We start from the raw sequence: 24,113 nt of genomic DNA on the forward strand, positions 1-24,113 counted from the left end.
AAGTACTTCAATGATGCTCTTTCTTCTTCTCTTACAACGAATACTTGCTTCCAAACTTCTCGATCATCAAACTACTTTCTCTCGGAAGAAAAATGGCGCTAGAGTCGATTTCGCTGATGGATAGCTTAATGAAGGTGGCGATGTTTGTGGTTGTTCAAGCTTTGGTTTATGTAATCCTTTCCAGTTCATCCAATCTCTTCTCTGAGAACAAACTCAGGTCATTCAACAACAGCTTCAAACTTGCTCGTTCTGCTAGCATCAACCGTATTCTCGCCGCCATCTCTGACTTACCGACTGGATCTACTGCTACCGATCAGGACTCACCATTATGATCCTCAATAGCGAAGGGTTCGATCGTGTACAATATATATATATATATATATATATATATATATATATGCATCATCATCATCTCCCTCATTCTGCTGTATATATATGATTCATGTAACCATGTCCCTCATTCTTTCATTGTTTAAATCTCTACTTTGTATTTAAGTATATATTCAGTGTATCTGTTTCCTTTTCTCATTTTGGTTTTGGATATTGATAGTAATTAGGTAAGCAGATCATATTAATGCTACTCGTTCGACGAACCATCTTTTTATATGTTATAATTAAAACAAACAGACTCAATAATTACATGACCAGCATTGCAACAACTTGATGACCAGATCATGAAAGCGAAGTCCAAACAAATCTAAATTAGGTGGGTGCTTTTAGCAATATAAAGTCTGAAATTAATTTGTAAAATAGTCACATTAGTAGGTCTTACCAGAGTAAGGTTAGGAGCGCTGCACATTAAGGTGATTTGGCCAACTTTGTTATTTACAAAGTTATCTTTGAGAGAAATTTTGTGAATGGTTAGAAAGGGACGTTTACTATCTCTAATGCAATGAGTGGGTACCCTCCTCCGATCCTCTATACCACCCTACAAAGTAGAGAACTAATTTGAAAAAAAAAAAAAAAAGAAAAAGCCAAGAACAACAAAGTAAGATAAAGACACTTCAGTAGTATATAAATGCATATGCAGTAGTACCTGCTGCTCGTGCTCATAGCCATGAAAGTACCACCAAATCTATGTATAAACCAACTCTGTAGTAGTTTTTCCAACAGAAAAAGAATTAGAAAACATAGTAGCAGTAGAGTTTAATTCCAAAGTATGCTCATAGCTAGTTATACTGGTAATTCTTCAACCAGTGGTAGTCTACGAAGTGGTGTTGGCCACAGTGGGAGCTCCAATAACCTAAAGAGACGATTGTCTGACCACCACTGTTCAAAATACTTGGTGCTAGCTACTTTTGACCACCTTCTTGTACGAATGTTGTACATGAAATAGTCCATTGGGTAGTAATAAGGATGCGCTTCTACATAAAAGATATCCTCATCATTCGGATCCAAACCTAGAAGAACATAACCATATATAGCAACTTCACGGGTTACTGGATAAAAACTCACTTTTTTCATATAGAATTTGTCAGCTGATCCAAGATCATCACCACCTGTTAACTCCCAAACAATAAGATCATAGTCCCATCTATAGTACGCCCACATTTGCAGACGCCCTCGGCTCACACATATTCATGGCCTTTCTAAAAACTTATCAACTGCATCAAAGATATAAAATTTGTACTGATCATCGTCACCAGTCACATCACCATTAGGCCTACCACTACCAGCACTGCCATTGTCGAGCATAAACGGATCCAGCCTAATAAGCCCGGTCTCCTCACGAGGCTCATATGCCGTATATGTCCAATACAACATTCCATTGTAAGCAACGCTAGTGTCTCCAATGTTAATGCTTCGTGGGGATGATACAATTGACTCTCTCCATTCACCAGTCTCAAAAGAGAATACCTCAACAATGAATTTCGAAGCACAATCGTAAAAAGATTTAGATAAATCATGAGGAAGAATTCTCACAACCTTGCACCTGTAGTCCTTTTTAATATTAACAGTACTATTGGTACCACTAGTACTATCTTCCTCGTCATAGTAGCGATCACAGATGAATCCAACTGGTACATTCGTGCGACTTCGGGTGGTGGGAGGAAGAGCAATCCATTTCCTTGTGCATGGATTGCAAATGTAGAAATCAAGTTGGTCTTGGTCATGTCGAGTTTGGCAGCACAAAACTAAATCATTACATGTTCCTACTATATATGGCTTTTCTTTCAGACCGTGGAAACCCATGAGTCTTTCGAACAGGGGAGCTAGCAGATTGGATGACGACTGTGTTGTTCCAGGAGTGGGGAATTCCTCCCCTCTTCTATCTATCAGAGAATGTGCTATTGGGGTTTGCTTATGAAATCTTTGAAGATGTAGAAAGCGGCCAATCAAATAAGGATCTGAGATGAGATTGAGCCAATGCTTGGAAACACATTTGCATTGGAAAACGAATTCCTTGCTAGGAAGCCGACATAGGATTTCAACCAACAGAAAGTCAGGGAGATCATCAATCTTAAGAACATGTGTGGATTTTGTACTTGTTGAGTGAATAGGAGGAGTTTTATCGGAGGGTGGTACTTCTGATGATCTCCTTTCCCATCCACTCATGATCATGGCTTGATTGGGTGGTAGTCTGCATTGATGATAGCCAAAAAGAATGGGATACGTAACGTACGTTATTGAACCATGAATACGAGTAGAATGAATTGTTTGGAAATTAAAGACAGGGTGTACGTGTGTCATTGTATTCATATAGAAAAGCATATAGTGTTGAAATTAAAGGCAGAATGTGTCGGAAGAATTGGGGGCTTCATAAATTATATAATCAATAACTAAAGATGAAATTCAAGGCAGAGTCTGCGATCGGAAAGAGAGCTCACAATTTGAAAGCAATATATAATAGGGGGAAACAGCAAAAATGTATTAAATAAACGAGCAAAATTACAAATGATAAACATAAAGCAACACTGAGAAAAATACAGATAATATCAGAGTCTCTAAGGAGTTTTCGGAGGCAAGTCTCTCTCTCTCGGGGAAACCCTAGAAAGGTCGGCGCCAGCTTCAACTGAGTGAGTACTCTCGTCCGGCGGCAGCTATGGCATTCGGGCGGGCACGTTGGCCTCACCAATGACGCGTGATCTGCTGTCGGACGGGACTCGATGCTAGCGTTCTAGAGGCTCTGGTGTGGGTGTTTGCTCGAATGTTTTGCAGGTGATTGTCGGCTCCGGATCGATGGAAATCTCTGGGGTGCATGCGGTGCAGTATGGTGGATCTCGTTTGCAGATCGACGGCGCTGGGTCGGGGCAGGTTCGATTTCAGGGCGGTGTTGGATCGTGGAGCGTTGGGTCTTGGAGATCGATTGAGTGGTGTAGCTTATCGTGGCTTGAAATATAGTTAGGGTTTGGGACCTTACATATTCATGCATATACATTGACTGGTACGTAGCCAAAGGCTAGCTGAATATTCTATATATTTGAACATTCAACAAAATTTACCTTATTCGTCAATTTTTTTTTAATTTTTTTTTGAAGAATTAAATTTTTCTTATTATACAATGGATCTGATTCTTATAGTCATTTCATACTAAATGTCTAAATTATATGAATCCAACTTCCTAGTCAAGTTGTAATCTTAAAAAAAAAAAAATTGTTATCAAATTTTTTTAACTCATGTCGTGCTTACGTAAAAAGAAAACTAAACTCTAAAATACAAAACAATTGTGCATAGATACATATAAATCATACACATACAATGAAGAATTCAGAGAGTTATTTTGAAACTAAACTTTTGCTTTTCTTTTTATAAAAACGAACGAGTGTAATTATGCTTTCACCTAGTGTTCTATTCATCAAGCAATCAAAATGATAAAGAATGAGAACAAAGTGGAAACCCAAATCTTCCTCGGATTCGGGCCAGCTTGCATGACCAAATGTCATTTTCAAAACCTAATTCATGATCACATAAGCTCAAGATCACATGAATCCCATGGAAGAACAGATTTGTCTCTTCCAAGAGAGGAACAATCAGACGAGCTGCATAGGATCCAATATATTTCGACTTTGATTTTCCAAAACAAGAACCAATCATAATTAAGGGACAGAGCATGCCGCCAAAGTCCCATGGACACCCCACTCCCACTCGGTTTTGAAAACCACTTTTTCAACTTCTGCGACCAGAAAAAGCACTTTTCAAGTTTTAACGGTCAGATTGCCAGGCAACTGTGTTGGGCTTCATTTGGTTTTATTTGGAACACAGAAATATTCAAAACGTTGCGTGCGGGAAATGTCACCTTCCCAATGACTCGAAGTCTATCTCACAAGACCGAAGAAAGAAAGATCCAAAAAGTTAAGTACTGTTGAAGAGGACAACGCACACCCCATTCATTATTCAATTCGAAAATGGGCTTAGGTGTGTTAGAGGAGCATAGACACTTGTAGTTGTGAGACTTGTTCGTTTTATAATCACTATGTGAGTGTTGATCAAATCCCACGAACCCAAAAGATCCATGTCTCGTTTCTGACACTTTGACTCTTGGGAAGTTGAAGACTTTGTCATGCCCATATCAATCTAGGACACGCACAATCCGGGCCAGCTTTCACGGAAGTGCTTGTCTTTATTTCTCTGGAGAAAAAAAGAACAAAAATTGATGCAATTATTGGAAGCTGTGGTGGATTAAAGTCGATTGTTCAAGCATTTTGACCCAAAATCTCATCTGGGCATTTCAGATTTTGCTCATTTGGGGCTGTTTGTTTCTGGGTGAAGTGTTTTGGTTCAAAATCTCATCTGGGTATTTGAGTTTTTGGTAAGATTTTCTAACTGTTGTTATTTATTTGTGTTTTTGGTTTCTGTTTTGGTTTGATTGAGAGTGTGATTTGGTTTGGATAAGTACTTGAATTGAGATTTGAAAGCTTAGAGCTTTTGATTTCTTTCACTGATTCTATTTTGTGAGTGTATAAGTATGCACCGTTCAGCTTCAGTTTCTTGCAATCTGCTTTAAGATGTGAAACTCAGAAGCCAATCCACTTTTGCTATATTTTTACTTTGAAACAGCTAATACTGTTTGTGATTATTGTGAAGTTCTTTAATTTTGAAATGCCGCCTTCAGGTGAATCATGTGGAGAACATTGTCAAGTTAAATGCTTTTGTAGGCTTCACAGCTGAGAAAATAAAGGCAATTACTTTTTACTTTCTTTACAAACTTTGTTAATTTCCAATAGACATGAGAGAATGTTCTTCAACTTTTCTTCACAAGCAAATTAGGTATATTTGTCTTATTTTGAGACCTAGTGTTACAGAAGAAACAAAGATAATCGCTAAATATAGTATGCTTGTTTCCTTTGCCAGTTTAGGTCTATTTTAAGAAGGGATTTTGGGATCTAAGATCCCATTTAAATCCCCTTTTAAACCCAAATTCCAAATCCCAGTTCACACTCATACAAATGCACGATGAGATAAACACTTTCACCTGTGTAAAGTGGACTTAGATGCAATTAGATGGCTTTCTTGAAGCTCTAGATTGGCATATTTATGGTATGCCTTTTGGTTGACAGATACCTTGCTTTTCTTAACATCAACTATGCACATTAGTTTTGTAAAAGAAAAGTTGCACAGAACACTAAGTCTCTGATGGTGTGTGGCAGGGATATTGGCATTTAAGGAAAGCAAAACAAGTGGAGAAACGATTATGATATTGATCCCAATTTGAAGAGCCAAACATTGACATTTCAGGAAGAAACAATGTCTCCTGGAGGCCGCTTCTGCGAGGATGTGGCTGACACTCATATTACATTGGCCGATTCCGATGCAGCGACTTCGTTTGCTGATATAAGGACTTCCCCCTTTAGAAAAGCTCTTCCTGGTTTAAATGGAAATGCAGGAATGCCATCAAACAAGAATGTGCATGACCTACTTGAGTGCCCCGTTTGCATGAATTTAATGTGTCCTCCAATTCACCAGGTACTTTTGATCAATGGTAAAAGCTACACTGTTAGGGAGAATTTTCGTTTATGAACATTAATCTACAATTGACGGTAATAGGTTTTGAACTATCTGGTAGTTTAACAAACTTGCACAACCTAATATGAAGCACACCAGTAATTTTAGACATTCTACTTTCACAAAAAGTTTGCTCATTGTCTAATTTAATCTCTTAGCAGAATCGATGGGTCTGCTTGGTCTCTATTGCTACCTGGAGAGCCTCAATTGCATTTTTCCATCATATGCATTGACAATGCTTGATCTTTAGATTGCATTACATGCACATAAGTTTTCATATGCATTGATAGACTTGAAAACGGAAAACTAGATCTTATCCAAAAATAAAAAAACAGAAGACTAGATTTCTTAAGAAAATCTCTTGTGAAGCCTGATTTGTGAAATACCATCAGATATCATTTTCCTATATGAAAGCTATGTGCATGAATGTAAGGACATACCATTCTATCCTTTATTTACTCCAGGTATGTTAGATGTATGTCTTTCTTTCTATTGCTACTGGGAGAGCCTCTAATGCATTTTTCCATCATATGCATTGACATTGTTTGATCATCAGATTGCGGTACATGCATATAGGTGCGTTCATGTAGATAACTTGATTCTAGAGAGATCTAATTGAAGTCTATATTGTAGTGTCCAAATGGCCATACTTTATGCTCGAGCTGTAAGACTAGAGTGCAGAACTGTTGCCCCACTTGTCGTAATGAGCTTGGAAATATAAGGTGCTTGGCACTGGAGAAAGTAGCAGAGTCCCTGGATCTTCCTTGTAGATATCAAATTTATGGTTGCCCTGATATATTCCCTTACTACAGCAAGCTAAAGCATGAGAAAGTCTGTAAATGTCGTCCTTACAACTGCCCTTATGCTGGAGCTGAATGTTCTGTTACTGGAGATATCCTATTCCTTATGATGCATCTTAAAAATGATCACAAGGTTGACATGCATGATGGATCTACTTTCAACCATAGATATGTTAAGTCCAATCCCCAAGAAGTTGAAAATGCTACGTGGATGTTAACCGTAAGTCTCTTTCTCTTTTGCACACACAATTTTTTATTTATGGCGTATGCAACCTTGTACAGAAGATAACTTCTTTTAGGAACTAAGCGGTACAATTCTGTTACTACTTACTAGTCAAAGTGCCTTTGTTGATCTCAGGATGAAATTTTTGTTCATATTCAAGTATTGAGAGTAAAGGCTGTTCCTTAATAGAAAGTATCAAAATCTTACTGTGATATCTTCATTTATATTTCTACTCTTTCTTGATCCATAAAAGGACAAAATGCTGAATGCTGATATTCATGTTTGAGCCGCAATGACTTTTTTAATTGATGATAAGAAGTGAGAAGAGATGCAAAATAATGCAGTCTTGTATCTTTAATTGATGATAAATCTGTTTTTGGATCGGTTGTCTATAGCTCGTTACCATTTGCTCCTCGCAGCAAATGTTCTTGTATCTTCCAGAATGTTGACACTGGTAGCTGTGGAATAATAATTCTACTGATATGTTGGCCTTGAATTTTCCCACACATGAATATATTATGTGCTTGTTTGGATTATTTGAATTTCAAAAAATAATTGGTCTTTTCTTAGTTGGTTCAGTTCTACCTGTATCAATCTATTTTAACCTTGTGATTTTTAAATGTAGTGCAGATCTTTAACTGTTTTGGCCGTCAGTTCTGCTTGCATTTCGAGGCATTCCACATTGGAACAGCACCTGTATACATGGCCTTCCTTAGATTCATGGGTGATGACGATGAGGCCAAGCAATTCACTTACAGTCTCGAGGTTGGTGGCGGTGGCAGAAAGCTGACATGGCAAGGAATTCCGAGGAGTATTCGCGATAGCCACCGAAAGGTTCGTGACAGTCAAGATGGACTGATCATTCAGAGGAACTTGGCACTCTTCTTCTCAGGTGGTAATAGGCAGGAGCTGAAGCTGAAAGTGGCGGGCCGTATATGGAAAGAACACTGAGATGTATAATTAAAACTCGTTCAAAGATACTGTAAACCTTTTGGCTGTGAAAAATAAAAAGATGGGAAGGAAATTCAGGCCTCTGTGTAAAAGGATCCATCAGTTGCTTGGTAAAATTGAATGAACATGCGATGGTTAGGTATTCCAACAGCTAATCTGTTGAAAAGTAGTTCTAACAGTTGAAAAACCCGAAGCATGTCGCCTGATTTGGTTACCAGGAACTGGCAGTTTATTCTATTAAAACCATTTATCAAACTGTCTGATGTGTTTAACTGAACCCAAGCCTGAGCTGGACCATAGGGAATAGAATTTGATAAGAACTGAGAAGGTTGGAGTTTTGTTCACCTACTTAATTAATTTAATATTTTGTTTTTGTGCTTAATTCAGTTCTGCTCAACTGTGTTGAGCACAATAGAAAATTAATTAATTAGGTGAACAAAACTGAAGAAGGCTGTTTCTATTAAGCAAATTGATAGCTGTGTTCACCACTTCACCTCACCTACTCGATTAATTTCATAATTCATACCCTGTTGTGCTTAACTGTGAATTTTGAACCAGTAATAGTTGAGCACAGCTGAGTAGAAAATCAATTAAATAGGTGAACAGAACTGAAGAATAAGCAAAGTTCCGAAAATCAAAAGTAATGGTTCCCTAATCCATTAGTTAAGTTCAAGTTTACCCTAGGATCAAGTAACATTAGGAATAAAGTACTTTAGTCAAGGATCTAATTAACAAAAAGAAGCTTTAGAAAATAAAATAGTTCAATACGGCGTCGTTTCCTCAGAAGACCCTGTCATCTCCCCTCTGCCAAAACCCTAAACCCCTTCTCTGCGTTTCTAATTGAATCCCAATGATGATAGCTCGAACTCACTCCCTCACAAAACTAAAGCCCCTCATCTCCATCTCTCTCATTTCCCAATCCCTCACACCCAAACCCCCATCTTCACATTCCCCTCCAATCCCTAAACCCCAATTCCAAAACCCCTCAACAAAGTCTCAACCTTTCGTCTTCTCCATCCCCTTCTCGTCTTCCCAGCATCTCCCTCTCAGCCGCGAAGGAAATTACGATGAAGCCACGGCCCCAAACCTCATCGTCTGCCCCGGTTGTGGGGTCCACATGCAGGACTCCGACCCCAAAAACCCCGGCTTCTTCCTCAAACCCTCGAAAAAGGACCCCAGGACTTACAAATTGGGTCCCCATCTCGAGCCGGTTGCTCTGGAATCTGAATTCAACGGAGCCCTGAAGAGGGGTTTCGTGATCGAGCCCGAAAACTTGGATGATTCAGGTCCCAATTTGGGTGAATTGGGATCAGAATGGAAGCCCGAAAAGCCGGTGGTGTGTGCCAGGTGCCATTCTCTGAGGCATTATGGGAGAGTGAAGGATACAGCTGTGGAGAATCTGCTGCCGGATTTCGATTTCTATCACACGGTTGGGAGGAAGCTGGCATTGGCCTCTGGGACTAGATCAGTGGTGCTGATGGTGGTGGACGCGGCGGATTTCGATGGCTCGTTTCCGAGAAAGGTGGCGAAGTTGGTGTCAGACACCATTGATGAGCATTCCACTGCTTGGAAACAGGGGAGGTCGGGAAATGTGCCAAGAGTGGTGCTTGTTGTGACCAAGATTGATCTTCTGCCGAGCTCGTTGGGGCCGACTAGGTTGGAGCATTGGGTTAGGAGTAGGGCCCGGGAGGGCGGGGCGGATAAGATTACGAGTGTGCATTTGGTGAGTGCAGTGAGGGATTGGGGGTTGAAGAATCTGGTGGATGATGTGTCTAGCTTGGCAGGGCCGAGAGGGAATGTGTGGGCAATAGGGGCACAGAATGCAGGGAAGAGTACTTTGATCAACGCGATAGGGAAGCATGGTGGAGGGAAGATTACTCACTTGACAGAAGCGCCAGTTCCAGGAACTACATTGGGAATTGTGAGAGTGGAAGGTGTGCTTCCTGGTAAGACCAAGATGTTTGATACGCCGGGGCTTTTGCATCCTCATCAGATTACAACTAGGTTGACTAGAGAGGAGCAAAGTCTTGTAAACATTAGCAAGGAGCTGAAACCGAGGACCTACAGGATCAAGGTTAGCATTTTTTTTTTTTTATCTTGAACTATCTTATGGACAGTATATTGTACTATTGTTGAATAGTGTGTTTTTGATCCCTGCTTTGTTGTTTTGATATATTGCTCGCTTTACAATTATAAAAGTGAAGCACTACATGTTGATTTTTTGTATAACCCAAACAAATGGCTCTAACTTTCCGAAGGAATAGTGAAAGTGGCCTCTAAAGGCTGAAGTTGAGACTTTTATGAGTTTATAGTAATGCTCCTTTCCTAACATAAGTACATAACTAAGAGTTGTGGCAACCCAATCATAATATAGGTTGTGGCAAAGGTTGTTAGCAAGTGTTGCATGAGATCTTGTAGAATTCTCAGTCCACTTTTCCACTGGATCATTTTCGCCATTAGTGCTTATTATTTCTTTAGTACAGTGCTTCAAGCTAGAGATGCTTTGATTAGGTTCTGTGTGGTTATTTGAAGAATATTGCTTGCATCTCAGATTTTTGAATTTTTAATTTAGAAAATATTTGGGAAAACTGGTTGTCTTTGAGTAGTATTCACTGATTCACCATCAGACATCTATTTTGTTATTGTTTTTGTTTTCATCTTGAACTCCAATCAGTGCATAACTACTGTGGAATTGGATGTAAATGTCTTACTGTAAGATAGAAGAGAAATTCATCAATTGGATTTAATATCACATAGGAGCTAATAATTAAGAATGGAATTTTGCAGATATGTTGAATATGTGTTTAGTTTAGTTTTATTCAATAACAAGCTTTGGAAATTCAAGTTGAGGCTACTGAAAATTTGGAAAGTTTGCCCTCCCAGCTATGAGTTCCAGGCTCCGCCCCTGGTTGTGGCACCCCAATCATATATAAATCAGGATTAAAGAGCACAATCTTTGTAGTATTTTAGAAGTAAATCCATAAAGCTTCAGTTACCAAAGTATCTTGCTTGTTTAAACTCTAGCATCCCGACTCCATTTGTATCCTTTACAACTAAATTATCTCAGCTTCAGAACTATCTGAACCAGCTCAACCATTTGAAAAGAGTGCCGGTGTCTATTTTTGGATAGAATCCAGTGATTGATGTTCAGAAGTTCTTTTACTTATCTTGTATGTTATTGTGTGTTCTCATTTGAAAGCAGATTACTTGATGGTCTTGGAAGTTCATTTACTCTATTAGTAAATGTCATTTGCTCATCTTGGATCATGTTCTAATGCACAGATTATCATGGAGTCCAGGACCACTTTATTGCAAACTTAGACGGCTCAGCTTATTGAATGTGTGTTATTTATGATATGTCCTGGCTTATACTAATTTGTACTTTGGTTGTTGCAGGATGGTTATTCAGTTCATATTGCTGGGCTTATGAGGCTGGATATAGAAGAATCATCGGTAGATTCTGTTTATGTTACAGCATGGGCGTCTCCTTATCTTCCATTACACATGGGGAAAACGGAAAACGCATCCGAAATGGTAGAGAAACACTTTGGTCGTCAGTTACAGGTATGATTAGCAGTAGTTAATAAGTGATTATTGTGCAATCCAAGATCTAGTCTGATAATCATTAATCTTATTAATCTTCAAGATATTACTGTTGGAGGCTTTCAACTCACAAACACCAATAAGCAACTAACATTATAACTGTAGCTTCTACAGGCCTCTCTCTGCTGGACACTTTGATTAACTGTAGGTTCATCTAATGTAATGGCAGGCTGTTTAACGATTTGATTAATAATAACTTTTAGAAGAAACAGTATTTCTGGATTTAGATGTCATTTAATACTTTTCTCAATATCCAGAGAGTAGGCATGTGCCTTCTTAATACAAATTTTTTGATCCTCCATAACTTGTTTTAATATCATACCTAGTTATGTGTGGCTCCGTCGTTTAGGTATGAGGCTAAAATGAAAGATATGACTATCATATGTTCATTTAAATTTTCAGGACAATGCATCCTAAAATTGTATGTATAATTTTTATGCCAAAATGAACTGGTTCTTGTTTCAGCCACCAATCGGAGAGAATAGAGTGAAGGAGCTTGGACAGTGGGTGAAAAAGGAGTTTCACATCAGTGGAAACAGCTGGGATTCAAGTTCGGTGGACATTGCTGCTGCAGGTCTTGGCTGGTTTGCTGTTGGACTTAAAGGAGAGGCAGTTTTAAGTGTTTGGACTTACGATGGAATCGATGTTGTTCTTCGGAATTCATTGCTTCCTAATAGATCATACAATTTTGAAGTTTCCGGGTTTACAGTCTCTAAAATTGTCTCCAAAGCTGACAAAGCTTCAAATAAGTCACAGCGTCAGGGTGAGAAGAAGAAGAAACAAACTGACCACCAAAAGGACTCTGTCACCTGCTGATATCATATTAAGAACTGTTGCAGACTGAACTTCCTTTTAGGCTGGAAATGCTACTGGGGAAAGGATATATGAAGGTGTTTTAACTATTGTTGATCAATGACACTACAAGTGAGTGAAGAATGCTAGCAAACAACATACTTTTGACATCCTATCAAAATTGGGATGATTTTCTCCAGACACAGTATCAAGAACAGCTTCATTGCATTGCTACTGAAAGATGGCTTGCAACAGGATGAAACCTATGGCTTATTGAGCTATAAGTACATCAGCCGGGTTTCCCGTGCCCTTTCCATCGGTTTCTATGGTTTGCATTACTGTGTATTATTTTTTCCCCTGTAAATTATAACTTGTAGGTGTCAGGACTAGCAATTTCCAGTTGAGGTGTTTCTCTTTTGGGACCTGGGATATTGCAGACCTTGTAAAATCGGGGTTCGAACTTCTGAGCCTTGGTTTTTTCTTGCATTTTTTAATTTTTTTGGATAAATTCTTCTTGCTTTGTTCAAGTATCATGTGATTCGTGTTTATATCTGATAGGGCACAAGCTGTGTGGAGTTGCAGATTTGCCGTCTGATTTTACAGAATTATTTGTCTTATTCTTCCTGTGATACTTGGCCAGTATGATCAATTATGTGTATATTGCTTGCTTTGTACATATAGTACTTGCTTTGGTAGCCCCGCTTTCTCTACATGACTACTCGAGCACATGGTAGGCAGTACAAAGCTGTAGATATTTACGTCATAAAGCTGAAGTTGAATTTGTCCGACTGCCTAACGCAATTTGTTTGGAAGTCGAGGTAAAAGAGGTGACCTGCCAAAGACTAAATCCTATTCTAGGGGACATTATGAGACGGGTTAGGGCCGGTCCTATCCTAAATTTTAGGGCTTAGGATTGAGCTAGGTTTAGTTAAAGTCAACAAAATTTAAGGCCGGGTAGGATTGGGTCGGAGCTTAAATATATTAACCCTTACCTGTTTGAAAGGCCCGAGCCACTAGGGCCAAAAAGGCCGGGTCGAGCCGGCCTTCCGAATATGGTCAAATAGGGTCGAAATGGGTCTTAATTTGTTTAACAAAAAGAAATATTTTATTTTTATTTTTTATCTCAAAATGTAGCTTAATGGTTATATATGTAATACAAGACTCATTGTTTTTTGTTGATCATATTTAATATATATGTATATATTGTTATAAACTAGAGAATTAGAGAGAGATAGAATAGAGAAACAGAGTATGGAGGAGGTAGAAGTGTGTATTTTATTCTCATTAGACCCCTTTATATGGGAGTATTGTTTACATCACAAGGACATAACTAATGAGTATTTACAGTGGACAACCACATTTATATAATATTTATAACACTCCCCCTTGGATGTCCACCACTAAATGATATGGTGTTGGACGCGCTTAATGTTGCCTCGTTAAAAACCTTGCCAGGTAACAAAAACCCAGTGGGACAAAAACAACCTGGTCGAAGGAGAAAAAGAGTACAACGCGCATATGTCCTAGATAGCATAATTTTGAATGCTCCCCCTGATGAGAATCTCCCCCTGATTTTTGCAAGCTTCAATCATGTATGCAATAAAATACATGCACCATGTATATTAGATAAGGTGTGTTGATCACATAGGTGAGACCATGTGTACTTTGCATAAAGGGGACTCATCATGAATTGCAATTCCTGCAAAAGTTAGGGCATTACCAATAAAACTATGATGTTCTTAATGAATCTTACCTGACATGATAAGAGTAGAACCATTTTCATTTGCTCAAATTATAGATAAAGATATTAGTTAAAGAATAACAATATAAAGGAACAACAATTGACACATTTACCTTTATCCGAACATTGAAATTTAAGTATAGCGTACTCAGCCATAAATATCAATTAGTGTAATTGATAATTTCATATAGTCTCAATATGAGTTCTAGATAAATTCATAACTTCGTGAAAGTTAGAATATGTTGCAACATTATGAGTATGATTCGAATTCGATTTCTTAGTCTTGTCATAGTACTCATTGAGGCAATAAGTCACTTTGACCATAATTGAATGAGTATGTATGAACTTTAGGCTTTTGATTCCATGAGTGAGCTTTAAGCTCATTCATTCATGGACTTGCCTTTGGCAATATGAATCGGTCAAGGATTTGATTAAGCAATATGCTTATAATGACACATAGGTTTTGGGGAATTGCTTTTAGCAATTTTCCTTTAAGATCTTCATATTAGCCAAGACAACATGTCATAAGTCTCTCGTCAATATAACAACTATATGTAACACTTTACTTATAGAAAAGTTGTCTCTTGGAGAAGAATGATAGTCCCATGTCTCTATAAATAGACTTGTGTCATAGTGATTTCAATTCACTTTAGTACACCCTTTGTAATTTTTTTAGGGTAGATAAAGTCCAAGTATATCATCACGTTTACAATATTTAAATTCATTGGAATTGCCTCTTTCCAATGTGGCCAATAGTATAATTTGTTGACGTACACATCGAAACGTCTTACAGTATACAGCCCCTGATGATTTTCAGTAGCGCTACTATAGATGAGATATCATCAAATTTCGATCTCACACATTCATATATGCATGCATTAGCTATAATAAGCTTATTCATATCAGGTACCCATGCCTCTTTTAGCATTTGTTGTCTCTCAAGGACAAATTAATTAAAGAATGTGGATCAATGTATAACCTCATAACGAGTGTTATAGGGCTTGTATAATCTTCCCTTATAAGGAGCTTGAAACATTGGACTTGGTGGATATATTCCACATAAATTCGCGCCGTTACATTAGTCTTTCCTCCCTCTAACGGCGGGAAGACTATCAGATTTGACCACACAAAATATGTGTGCAAAAAATTTGGATTGGAAATCCATTGGTGGGTGGCGAGCCCAAACCAATTTTTAGGTCAAAAACTTGTCTTTAATAAGTGTCACTTTCTCAATTTCTCATAATTGAATGAGACTTTTTCTTAAGATAATAATAAGACATGGTGGATAAATATCACACACCAATTCATACATATTTCTCCCCATAATGACGGGAGAATTGTCTAATTAAAGTGACAATCTCACAGATATGTGATAAATTATAATATCCTCGTTAGGAAAGTTTGCAATTATTGTTGTATTAAACAACAATGTAGAGCATGTATGTAGCATGTCTACATGACATAGTAATGACACATTAGTCACGCCAAAAGAAATTAATTTAGCTCAATGAAAATTTTTAATTCATGATATAGTATACAGTAGTATACTCATCGTTGATAAATACAACATAAAGTAGATGGAAATTTCATCACCAATATATGCAGTGGTAATTCCATATATGTAACATAATATGAGCTCAATTGGAGTCGGCCATCAATCAAGATTTGCAGCTCTTGAGATGATTGTTACCTTAGCTTTTGGAAGCATCATTTGTGAAAAATTATCAACAATTGCAATGGATCATATCCATAGTTGCATTATATATATGCATGCAAGACAACTATGTTTGTCACTATATTTATCATGAACATTCATGGTTCAAAATGAATTTATTAATGAACACGTTGTTCATATTATTGTTTGACACTGAAAACAAATGTCAAAATTATATACTCAAATTTCGAGTTTGGGACAGTAGTCCATATGGGCATAAACATATACTCGAATAATAATAGATTTAGGAACCATAGCCCTCATACTTAAAACATTTGGTTTGAGTCTTCACAATTAGAAGCAAGTTCTAAAAAGTGGAGTGAACAGAGGTTTATATGTACTCATAAAGAGAATGGACAAATGTCCTGACATAATTGGAGATCAAGAAACAAGAGGTTTCGATCTATTTGATTGTATAACAATCAGTGGAGGAATTTTAAGTCCACATGTAATTGGATCAAGAAACATATAGTTTCGATCTCATTATAAAGTGACAATTTTATATTAAATTATCAGATAAGATAATAAGAGGAAATTAAATTGAAGTTGTCAAACCCATGAAAATATATACCTCGATTCTGTTGAAAATATAATTGATATTTTTGATACCAATATGTGAGTACCATATGCCAAAATAGAGGCAGATTCATTTAGAGTCAGTAATTGAAATATGCATTAATATAACATTATAACAAAATAATCAAAAATCCGTTGTAGTGTAGTTGGTTAGGATATTTGGTTCTCACCCAGGTTCTCACCCAAAAAGACCTGGGTTCAAGTCCCAGCGATGGAAAAATAATTTTGTTTTTTTTTCACAATCAACATAATCATATGAGGTAGATATGACAAAAATAATCATAAGACATCATGATCGAATAAAATAAATAACTAAAGTATCAAATAATGGTAATTGAATGAGTTACTTATAACAATAATTACCATTAATAAAATGAGTTATTAATAACAATAACTACAAGATAATGGCAATTAAAAACATTATCATGAAAATTGTAACTCTTGCAACAAATTCTCATGACAAATTCAGTTATCAAAGAATTGTAATAAAGATAATTTAAATATAATAAATATGATTAAACAGATAAAGATAATGAAACATAATTATGTTTAATCGGTGCCAAAACATAGGCTTAAAATGACTAAACAAAATAAATAGAGACAAAAAAAACGCCTAAACATAGGCTTAAAATTTATCAGTGTCAAGAAAACCGCCGCTGATCATGTAATCAATATGTTTTCCATTGTCCACAAAAAAAATCAGGACTTTGAGCTTGTTATCTTCACTGACAGATTCTCCACATAATTTTAGTTGGGAGGTAATCATATGTTTAACGGAATTGAAAATCAGTGATAGATTTAAAGTTCTGAAGGCGCAAAATGCGTCCATTCATATCGTGCTCCAGATAGAACAATGGTTTTCTGGTGACCAAATCGATCAACCAATGCTTGCCAAATCTCAAGTGGATCTTTCACCGTAAGGTAATCATCTTTTAGGATCTTATCAAGATGATAACGCAAGAAAATCATAGACTTGGAGGGATCTTGCACAGATGACTTATTGTCAACTTTGATGGCATTTCCAAGGTTTTTTAGCCATAAGGTGAATTTCAGCATCAAATAGTTATTGCCAGAAATTTTAAGAGGATCATAGTCCAATTTTATTAAATGCGTCATCTTTCTACGAACAGAAAAGATGAGATACATTAGGATCCATAATTATTAGAACAATATGTTCTATGAAAAATTCATATACGAAACAAACGTTTTGAAGAGTTCATAAATATGAACAATGGATCCCATAGGGAACACACGAGAAAAACATTCGTGTGATATCTATAGAACCATAGGTTCTAAGACTACTCGGTCAGAGGACTCGAGTCTTGAGCAATGGAACATGTAGTTCTTATTGTTGTATATGAAATATAAATTTTCAACAATTATATTATATAAAAGATACGTACAAATATATGTAAATGATTGCATAAAGAAAATTGATATTCATCTAGGAGAGAAAGAAAAAAAACTCATAGATCATTAGCCTTGGTCATAAGCAACTATGTTGCACCATAAGGCTTACGGATCATCATGGAGTTCAAAGAAGAAGAAGAAGAAAAATAAGAGCAAATTCGTACTGATAACGTGTTATAAACTAGAGAATTAGAGAGAGATAGAATAGAGAAACAGAGTATGGAGGAGGTAGAAGTGTGTATTTCATTCTCATTAGACCCCTTTATATGGGAGTATTGTTTATATCATAAGGACATAACTAATGAGTATTTACAGTGGACAACCACATTTATATAATATTTATAACATATATGAGTTTTTGTCCATTTACCTTATTTTTAGAGATTTTTTACCCACTTACCCCATTAAGTTTTTTTAATTCCCTCTTACCCAAAACACTCTAAGGAGGTCTTCCCTAATATCCCATTAAGATTTTTTTTTTTTTTTTTAAATTTTTTAATACCATTTTACCCTCACCCTTTATTACTTAGAGAGAGAGAGAGAAACCATAGGAGACTTCGCCGGAGCCCCGTCACCGGCTAACTTTAGCCGGAATCCTGTCACCGGTCGCCGAATTCCAGTCACCGGCCGCCAGAATTCTGTCACCAGCCTCCGCTCACCGAAATTTGCTGAAAATCTCATCGGAAATGATTTTTTTGCCCCCAATAGACATCTATTGCCCTCCAATAGACATTTATTGCCTCCTAATAGATGTCTATTGCCCCGATAGTCTATTGCCCTTTAATAGATGACTATTAGTCATGTATTGCCCCCCAATAGACGACTATCAACTATGTATTGCCCCTCAATAGTCGTCTATTGCCCCCTAATAGAACTTTTAGTTGCCGGAATGGGAACTAATCTCCTAAATTTAGACAAATAAAAGTTTTATTAAAGAAGAAAAACAAGGAGATTACATCAATTCAAAATGTCTATTGTCTCCCCAATAGAAGTCTATTGGCCCCAATAGCTCTATATTACGAGATAATAAAATGTTTTTTTTTTTAATCTTTTTCTTTCATTTTGTCCACAGTTTACAAAAAAAAAAAAGATTGGGCACCCACGTCCCCCTTCCCCCGTCTCCCTTCTTCCTGGTTGCAGACCACCGAACGTCGTCTTCAGGCTAGGGGTCGTCAACGGGCCCGGCCCAGCCCATTCATAGCGGGCTTGGGCAGGGCAGGGCCGGGCCGGGCCTTGCTATATTTTTAAATAATTGTGGGCCGGGCCGGGCTGGGCTTTATTAAAAATCAAAGGATCTAAGCCCGTCCATATAAAGCGGGCCTTGCGGGCTTTTCGGGCCGGGCCGGGCTTAGCCTTGAAGATTTTTTTGGGCCGGGCCTTGCGGGCTTTATTTATAAATAAATATTTAAAGACACAAGTATTTTTTTTTTTAATCAAGCTTTGGAAATTCAATGGATAATGATCAAATACAACCAAAGATAACAATCTATATAACTATATTGTACCCAAAAAAATCTATATTTATATATAGATACTAATTTGTTGATAAATAAATTTTTAAAGACACTAATTTTTTATAAATCGATATTTATACATCATACACTCCAAAGAGCTACATATAGCAATTCAAAGAAAATGAGAAACCGACCGTTGGATGAGTTTATTACAATAAATTATGAGTGTGGTAAAAAATTTAGCCAATTTCACCATATTTTCGAATCCGATCGGATTGGTCAACCGTAGTCACTTATATGTTTTATTGGTTGACCGATGGCGTGGTAACCTCGAAACGTGCTTATTTTTTCACATCACGTTTGTATATATTCCATCGATGGATGTGCGTGGACATAAGATAAAAAAAAAAAAAAAATTAATTACAAACACATTGGACTATACCAATTTTATTCCTAAAGTTACATGACTTATACATTGCATTTAAATTGTTTAAGTTCATTCTAAAGCAACCATGAAGTGGAAAATGAATTCGGAGAAACCAACCGCTTGATGGAGAGATTGTAATGTTTTATGGTGGTTGTAGAAAATCCAGCCAATTTGGTTCATGTTTCAAATTCGATCAACTAGGTCAAACATAGTTACTCTTATAAACCTATATTTATATATCATACACTCCAAAGAGCAACCCCTATCAATTCAAAGAAAATGGAAAAACCGACCGTTGGATGAGTTTATTACAATAAATTATGAGTGTGGTAAAAAATTTAGTCAATTTCACCATATTTTCGAATCCGATCGGATTGGTCAACCGTAGTCACTTATATGTTTTATTGGTTGACCGATGCCGTGACAACAGCGAAACGTGCTTATTTTTTCACATCACATTTGTATATATTCCATCAATGGATGTGCGTGGACATAAGATAAAAAAAATTAATTTTAATTACAAACATATTGGTCTATACTAATTTTATTCCTAAAGTTGTATGACTTATACATTGCATTTAAATTGTTTAGGTTCATTCCACAGCAACCATGAAGTAGAAAATGAATTCGGAGAAACCAACCGTTCGATGGAGAGATTGTAATGTTTTATGGTGATTGTAGAAAATCCAGCCAATTTGGTTATCGTTTCGAATTCGATTAACTAGATCAAACGTAGTTACTCATATAAATCTATATTTATATATCATACACTCCAAAGAGCAACCCCTATCAATTCAAAGAAAATGGAAAAACCGACTGTTGGATGAGTTTATTACAATAAATTATGAGTGTGGTAAAAAATTTAGCCAATTTCACCATATTTTCGAATCCGATCGGATTGGTCAACCGTAGTCACTTATATGTTTTATTGGTTGACCGATGCCGTGACAACTGCGAAACGTGCTTATTTTTTCACATCACGTTTGTATATATTCCATCAATGGATATGCGTGGATATAAGATAAAAAAAATTAATTTTAATTACAAACACATTGGTCTATACCAATTTTATTCCTATAGTTGTATGACTTATACATTGCATTTAAATTGTTTAAAATTCATTCTAAAGCAACCATGAAGTAGAAAATGAATTCGGAGAAACCAACCGCTCGATGGAGAGATTGTAATGTTTTATGGTGGTTGTAGAAAATTCAGCCAATTTGGTTCTCGTTTCGAATTCGATCAACTAGGTCAAACGTAGTTACTCTTATAAACCTATATTTATATATCATACACTCCAAAGAGCAACCCCTATCAATTCAAAGAAAATGGAAAAACCGACCGTTGGATGAGTTTATTACAATAAATTATGAGTGTGGTAAAAAATTTAGCCAATTTCACCATATTTTCGAATCCGATCGGATTGGTCAACCGATATGTAGAATATATATATGCACATATTCTATATAGAAGTATAATAGTATAAGAACTTCCACACACACACACACACACACACATATATATATATATATATATATCTCTCTCTCTCTCTCTCTCTATATATATATATATATATCTCTCTCCCTCTCTCTATATACACACACATATATATTAATATATATATATATATATATGTATATCTATATATATAAACACACACACACACACACATATATATATATATAGATATATATATATATATATATATAAACACACACATATATATGATATATTGATATATATATATATATAGATATATATATATATATATATCTATATATCTCTCTCTCTCTCTCTCTATATATATATATATATATAAACACACACACATATATGATATATTGATAAATATATATATATATATCTATATAAACACACACACAAATATATATCTATATGTGTCTATATATATATATATATATATTTATAAACACACACACACATATAGGTATATCTATATATATAACACACACACACATATACATATATATATATATATATATATATATATATATATAAACACACACACACACACACACACACACACATATATATATATATATATAATATTTTGCGGGCTTTTACGGGCTGGGCCTAGCGGGCTTTTGGCGGGCCGGGCCTATGGGCCAGGCCGGGTTTTTGCGGGCCTCCATCGCCCCACCAAGGCGGGCTTTTGAGGGTTTTTTGACGGGCCGGGCCGGACCAAAAGCCCTGCGGGCCGGCGGGCCTCCATCGGCCCACTTGATCCGCGGGCTTTTTGATGAGGCCTACTTCAGGCAAGTGGTGCTGAGCCAAAATCCAACCGGAAATTACAAAACTGAGCCTACAGAAGCGAGAGGACACGACGATGAAGCCACCCACAACGATAAACCCGACCACGACGACGGAGTCGAGGGAGGAGAGAGAGCACGTGGCAGGGAATCCGGCATCGACTATCTGCGCCGAGAGAAATTCACAGCGATAAAAAATGAGGTGGCGACGAGGAGAGAGTCCGGCACCGGCGATCTACACAGAGAGAAAATCACAGCGATCAAAAACAAGGCGGTGACGAGGAAAGAGAGTCTGGCGCCGACGATCTGCACGGAGAGAGAGAGAGAGAGAGAGAGAGAGAGAGAAACAGCGAGCAAAAACAGAGGCAGCGATGAGGATAGATTCCGACACCGGCGATCTGCATCAAGGGGAGAGGAGAGAGTTTCCATCGGCCAAAGTCGAAATGGAGAGAGAGGGTGAAAAGAGATTGTCAATGGCATTGACGTAATTTGATAATTAAGTTGAGCCTAAAAGTGTTTTTTCCTTTTACATTGGGTTAGTGAGAACAAAAATCTCTTGCTGGGGTAAGTGAGATCATTTTAGTTTATTTTGGTGCTTTGGGTCAAGGACCTTATATATATATATATATTAGAATTAACTTATAAGTTATAACATTTATAAATATTAGTTAAGATGGTTATATTCAATTAACAATCTCTCTAAATCTCTCAAAATTAATTGTTGTTTAACAAAGGAAACAAAAATTAAAAAAATAAAGCTTAGGAAATCAATTACAAAAAAGAGATAAGTTGTATGTTATAGACTAAAGATAAACATATTTAAAAAATAGAAAATTATTAGGGTTTAATTGGGCGGACTTAAAGGGTCAGGCCGGGCCATAGGGTAGGGCCGGGCTTCATTTGCATGACTCTTACCTTACCCTATTTGAGAAAGGGTAGGGGCCGGCCCGCCCTAATGCAAGGGCCGGGTTGGGCTTAGGGCCGAAGGGCTAAATGATGAGGCCTATCATATTCAATCACAGATAGCTGTCGGTTTATATCGATGAAAGTCATTTATGGTTGATTTTGATTTGTCATTGTTATGACTTGGTACATGCATCTAAATGCCGTATAAAGCATGTCTTAAATGAAAACTAAGTTAAGGTTCACGATGGGTCTCGTTCGGTTCGCACAAGAAAATTAGTTTCTTGTTTTTTTTTTTTTAATTTTTTTTTTTATGAATATGGGAAATAAATTTCTCACTACTTTCCCTATCAATGTTTGAAATACCGAAAAAGGATTGTTGGTTTGTGCATGAATAAAAAAAGTAAGTAAACAACAATTTTGGATATAGTATCTTTATTATTAAAACATAAACAATTCAAAATCTCAAAAAAATTTTGGATAAAGTTGGTAACAATGACTTTTAAAATGGTCTTTAGACTAGGCAATTAATATGCAATTTATGTTGGAAAAGTATGAGGAAAAGTGAATCTCTTGGGTATAGGAGGATCCACTTCCCTCATGTTTTTCTTTCATGCACGAAAGTTGTTCATTTCCTTATATTTGATAAACATGGTGTTGGTGACAAAAAATTCCGTAGATGAGTTTGACTCACCAATTAATGCGGACTGGAGCGGGAGCTGACCAGGAACAATTGAGATGTTTCCTTGAAGTGTTGACTCGAAGTTTGACCGTCGGCTCAAGGAGGAGGGAGGGTGCCTGCAGAAAACCCTTCGATGCCTAAGTCAGTACGTTTCTTAGTAGTGGAGTAAAAATAGTCGGAATGAGATGGATTACCTCGATGTCGAGCCGCCTATTTATAGGTGCATTTTGGCGTAGGCTGCAAGTAAACTTGCATAGCAAGTTTGCAGTGACTTGGGCAGCAAGTCACCATTAAGGTTGTATTCACACCTACGATAACCACCACTTATTGGCGGCAATGATTGTCATGTTTGAATGCTGCATTGACCCCCGCATTTACGGCTGTAATAACAACTGCATTTATCGCACCATCACTTCTCTTTAATTGCCCTGTTTTAAGGCTCGAAATATTGACCACTCCCACACGTGGAAAAATATAAAGTTTCCCTTAAGAATCTCTGCAAACTAAATAAGGACTAAATGTTTGAGCCCTGCACAATTAAATCAGCATTAGATATGAAGTTAACACTCCTTACATGTAGCCTTCACCTGCATAAACAAATAACTTTAAAATTGTTACTCTACA

General features: G+C 36.9%; 3 protein-coding genes across 5 annotated transcripts; 2 read left to right on the forward strand and 1 right to left on the reverse strand.

Annotated features, from left to right (window-relative positions):
• Positions 1 to 1,578: 1,578 nt before the first annotated feature.
• Positions 1,579 to 2,562, reverse strand: LOC112164391. Its single transcript, XM_024300587.1, has one exon. It carries the CDS (start codon positions 2,560 to 2,562, stop codon positions 1,579 to 1,581), a length of 984 nt encoding a protein of 327 aa, XP_024156355.1.
• A 1,719-nt stretch (positions 2,563 to 4,281) lies between these two features.
• Positions 4,282 to 8,067, forward strand: LOC112164480 (E3 ubiquitin-protein ligase SINAT2). Of its 3 annotated transcripts, XM_024300686.2 has the most exons (5): positions 4,286 to 4,750; positions 5,054 to 5,119; positions 5,589 to 5,904; positions 6,577 to 6,963; positions 7,597 to 8,067. In XM_024300686.2, exons 3-5 carry the CDS (start codon positions 5,686 to 5,688, stop codon positions 7,915 to 7,917), a joined length of 927 nt encoding a protein of 308 aa, XP_024156454.1. In that variant the 5' UTR covers positions 4,286 to 4,750; positions 5,054 to 5,119; positions 5,589 to 5,685; the 3' UTR covers positions 7,918 to 8,067. The 3 variants fall into 3 exon arrangements, with proteins under 3 accessions (XP_024156455.1, XP_024156454.1, XP_024156453.1); XM_024300687.2 differs by lacking the exon at positions 5,054 to 5,119 and having other exon boundaries at positions 4,282 to 4,750; positions 7,592 to 7,889; XM_024300685.2 differs by lacking the exon at positions 5,054 to 5,119 and having other exon boundaries at positions 4,288 to 4,750.
• A 571-nt stretch (positions 8,068 to 8,638) lies between these two features.
• On the forward strand, positions 8,639 to 12,839 carry LOC112164479 (GTP-binding protein BRASSINAZOLE INSENSITIVE PALE GREEN 2, chloroplastic). Its single transcript, XM_024300684.2, has 3 exons — positions 8,639 to 9,991; positions 11,314 to 11,481; positions 11,986 to 12,839. The coding sequence occupies exons 1-3, from the start codon at positions 8,768 to 8,770 to the stop codon at positions 12,334 to 12,336; spliced, it is 1,743 nt and encodes a 580-aa protein (XP_024156452.1). The 5' UTR covers positions 8,639 to 8,767; the 3' UTR covers positions 12,337 to 12,839.
• The last annotated feature ends 11,274 nt before the right edge of the window (positions 12,840 to 24,113 follow it).

The sequence above is a fragment of the Rosa chinensis genome, chromosome 5 (assembly GCF_002994745.2).
Source record: "Rosa chinensis cultivar Old Blush chromosome 5, RchiOBHm-V2, whole genome shotgun sequence".
NCBI classification, from domain to species: Eukaryota; Viridiplantae; Streptophyta; class Magnoliopsida; order Rosales; family Rosaceae; genus Rosa; species Rosa chinensis.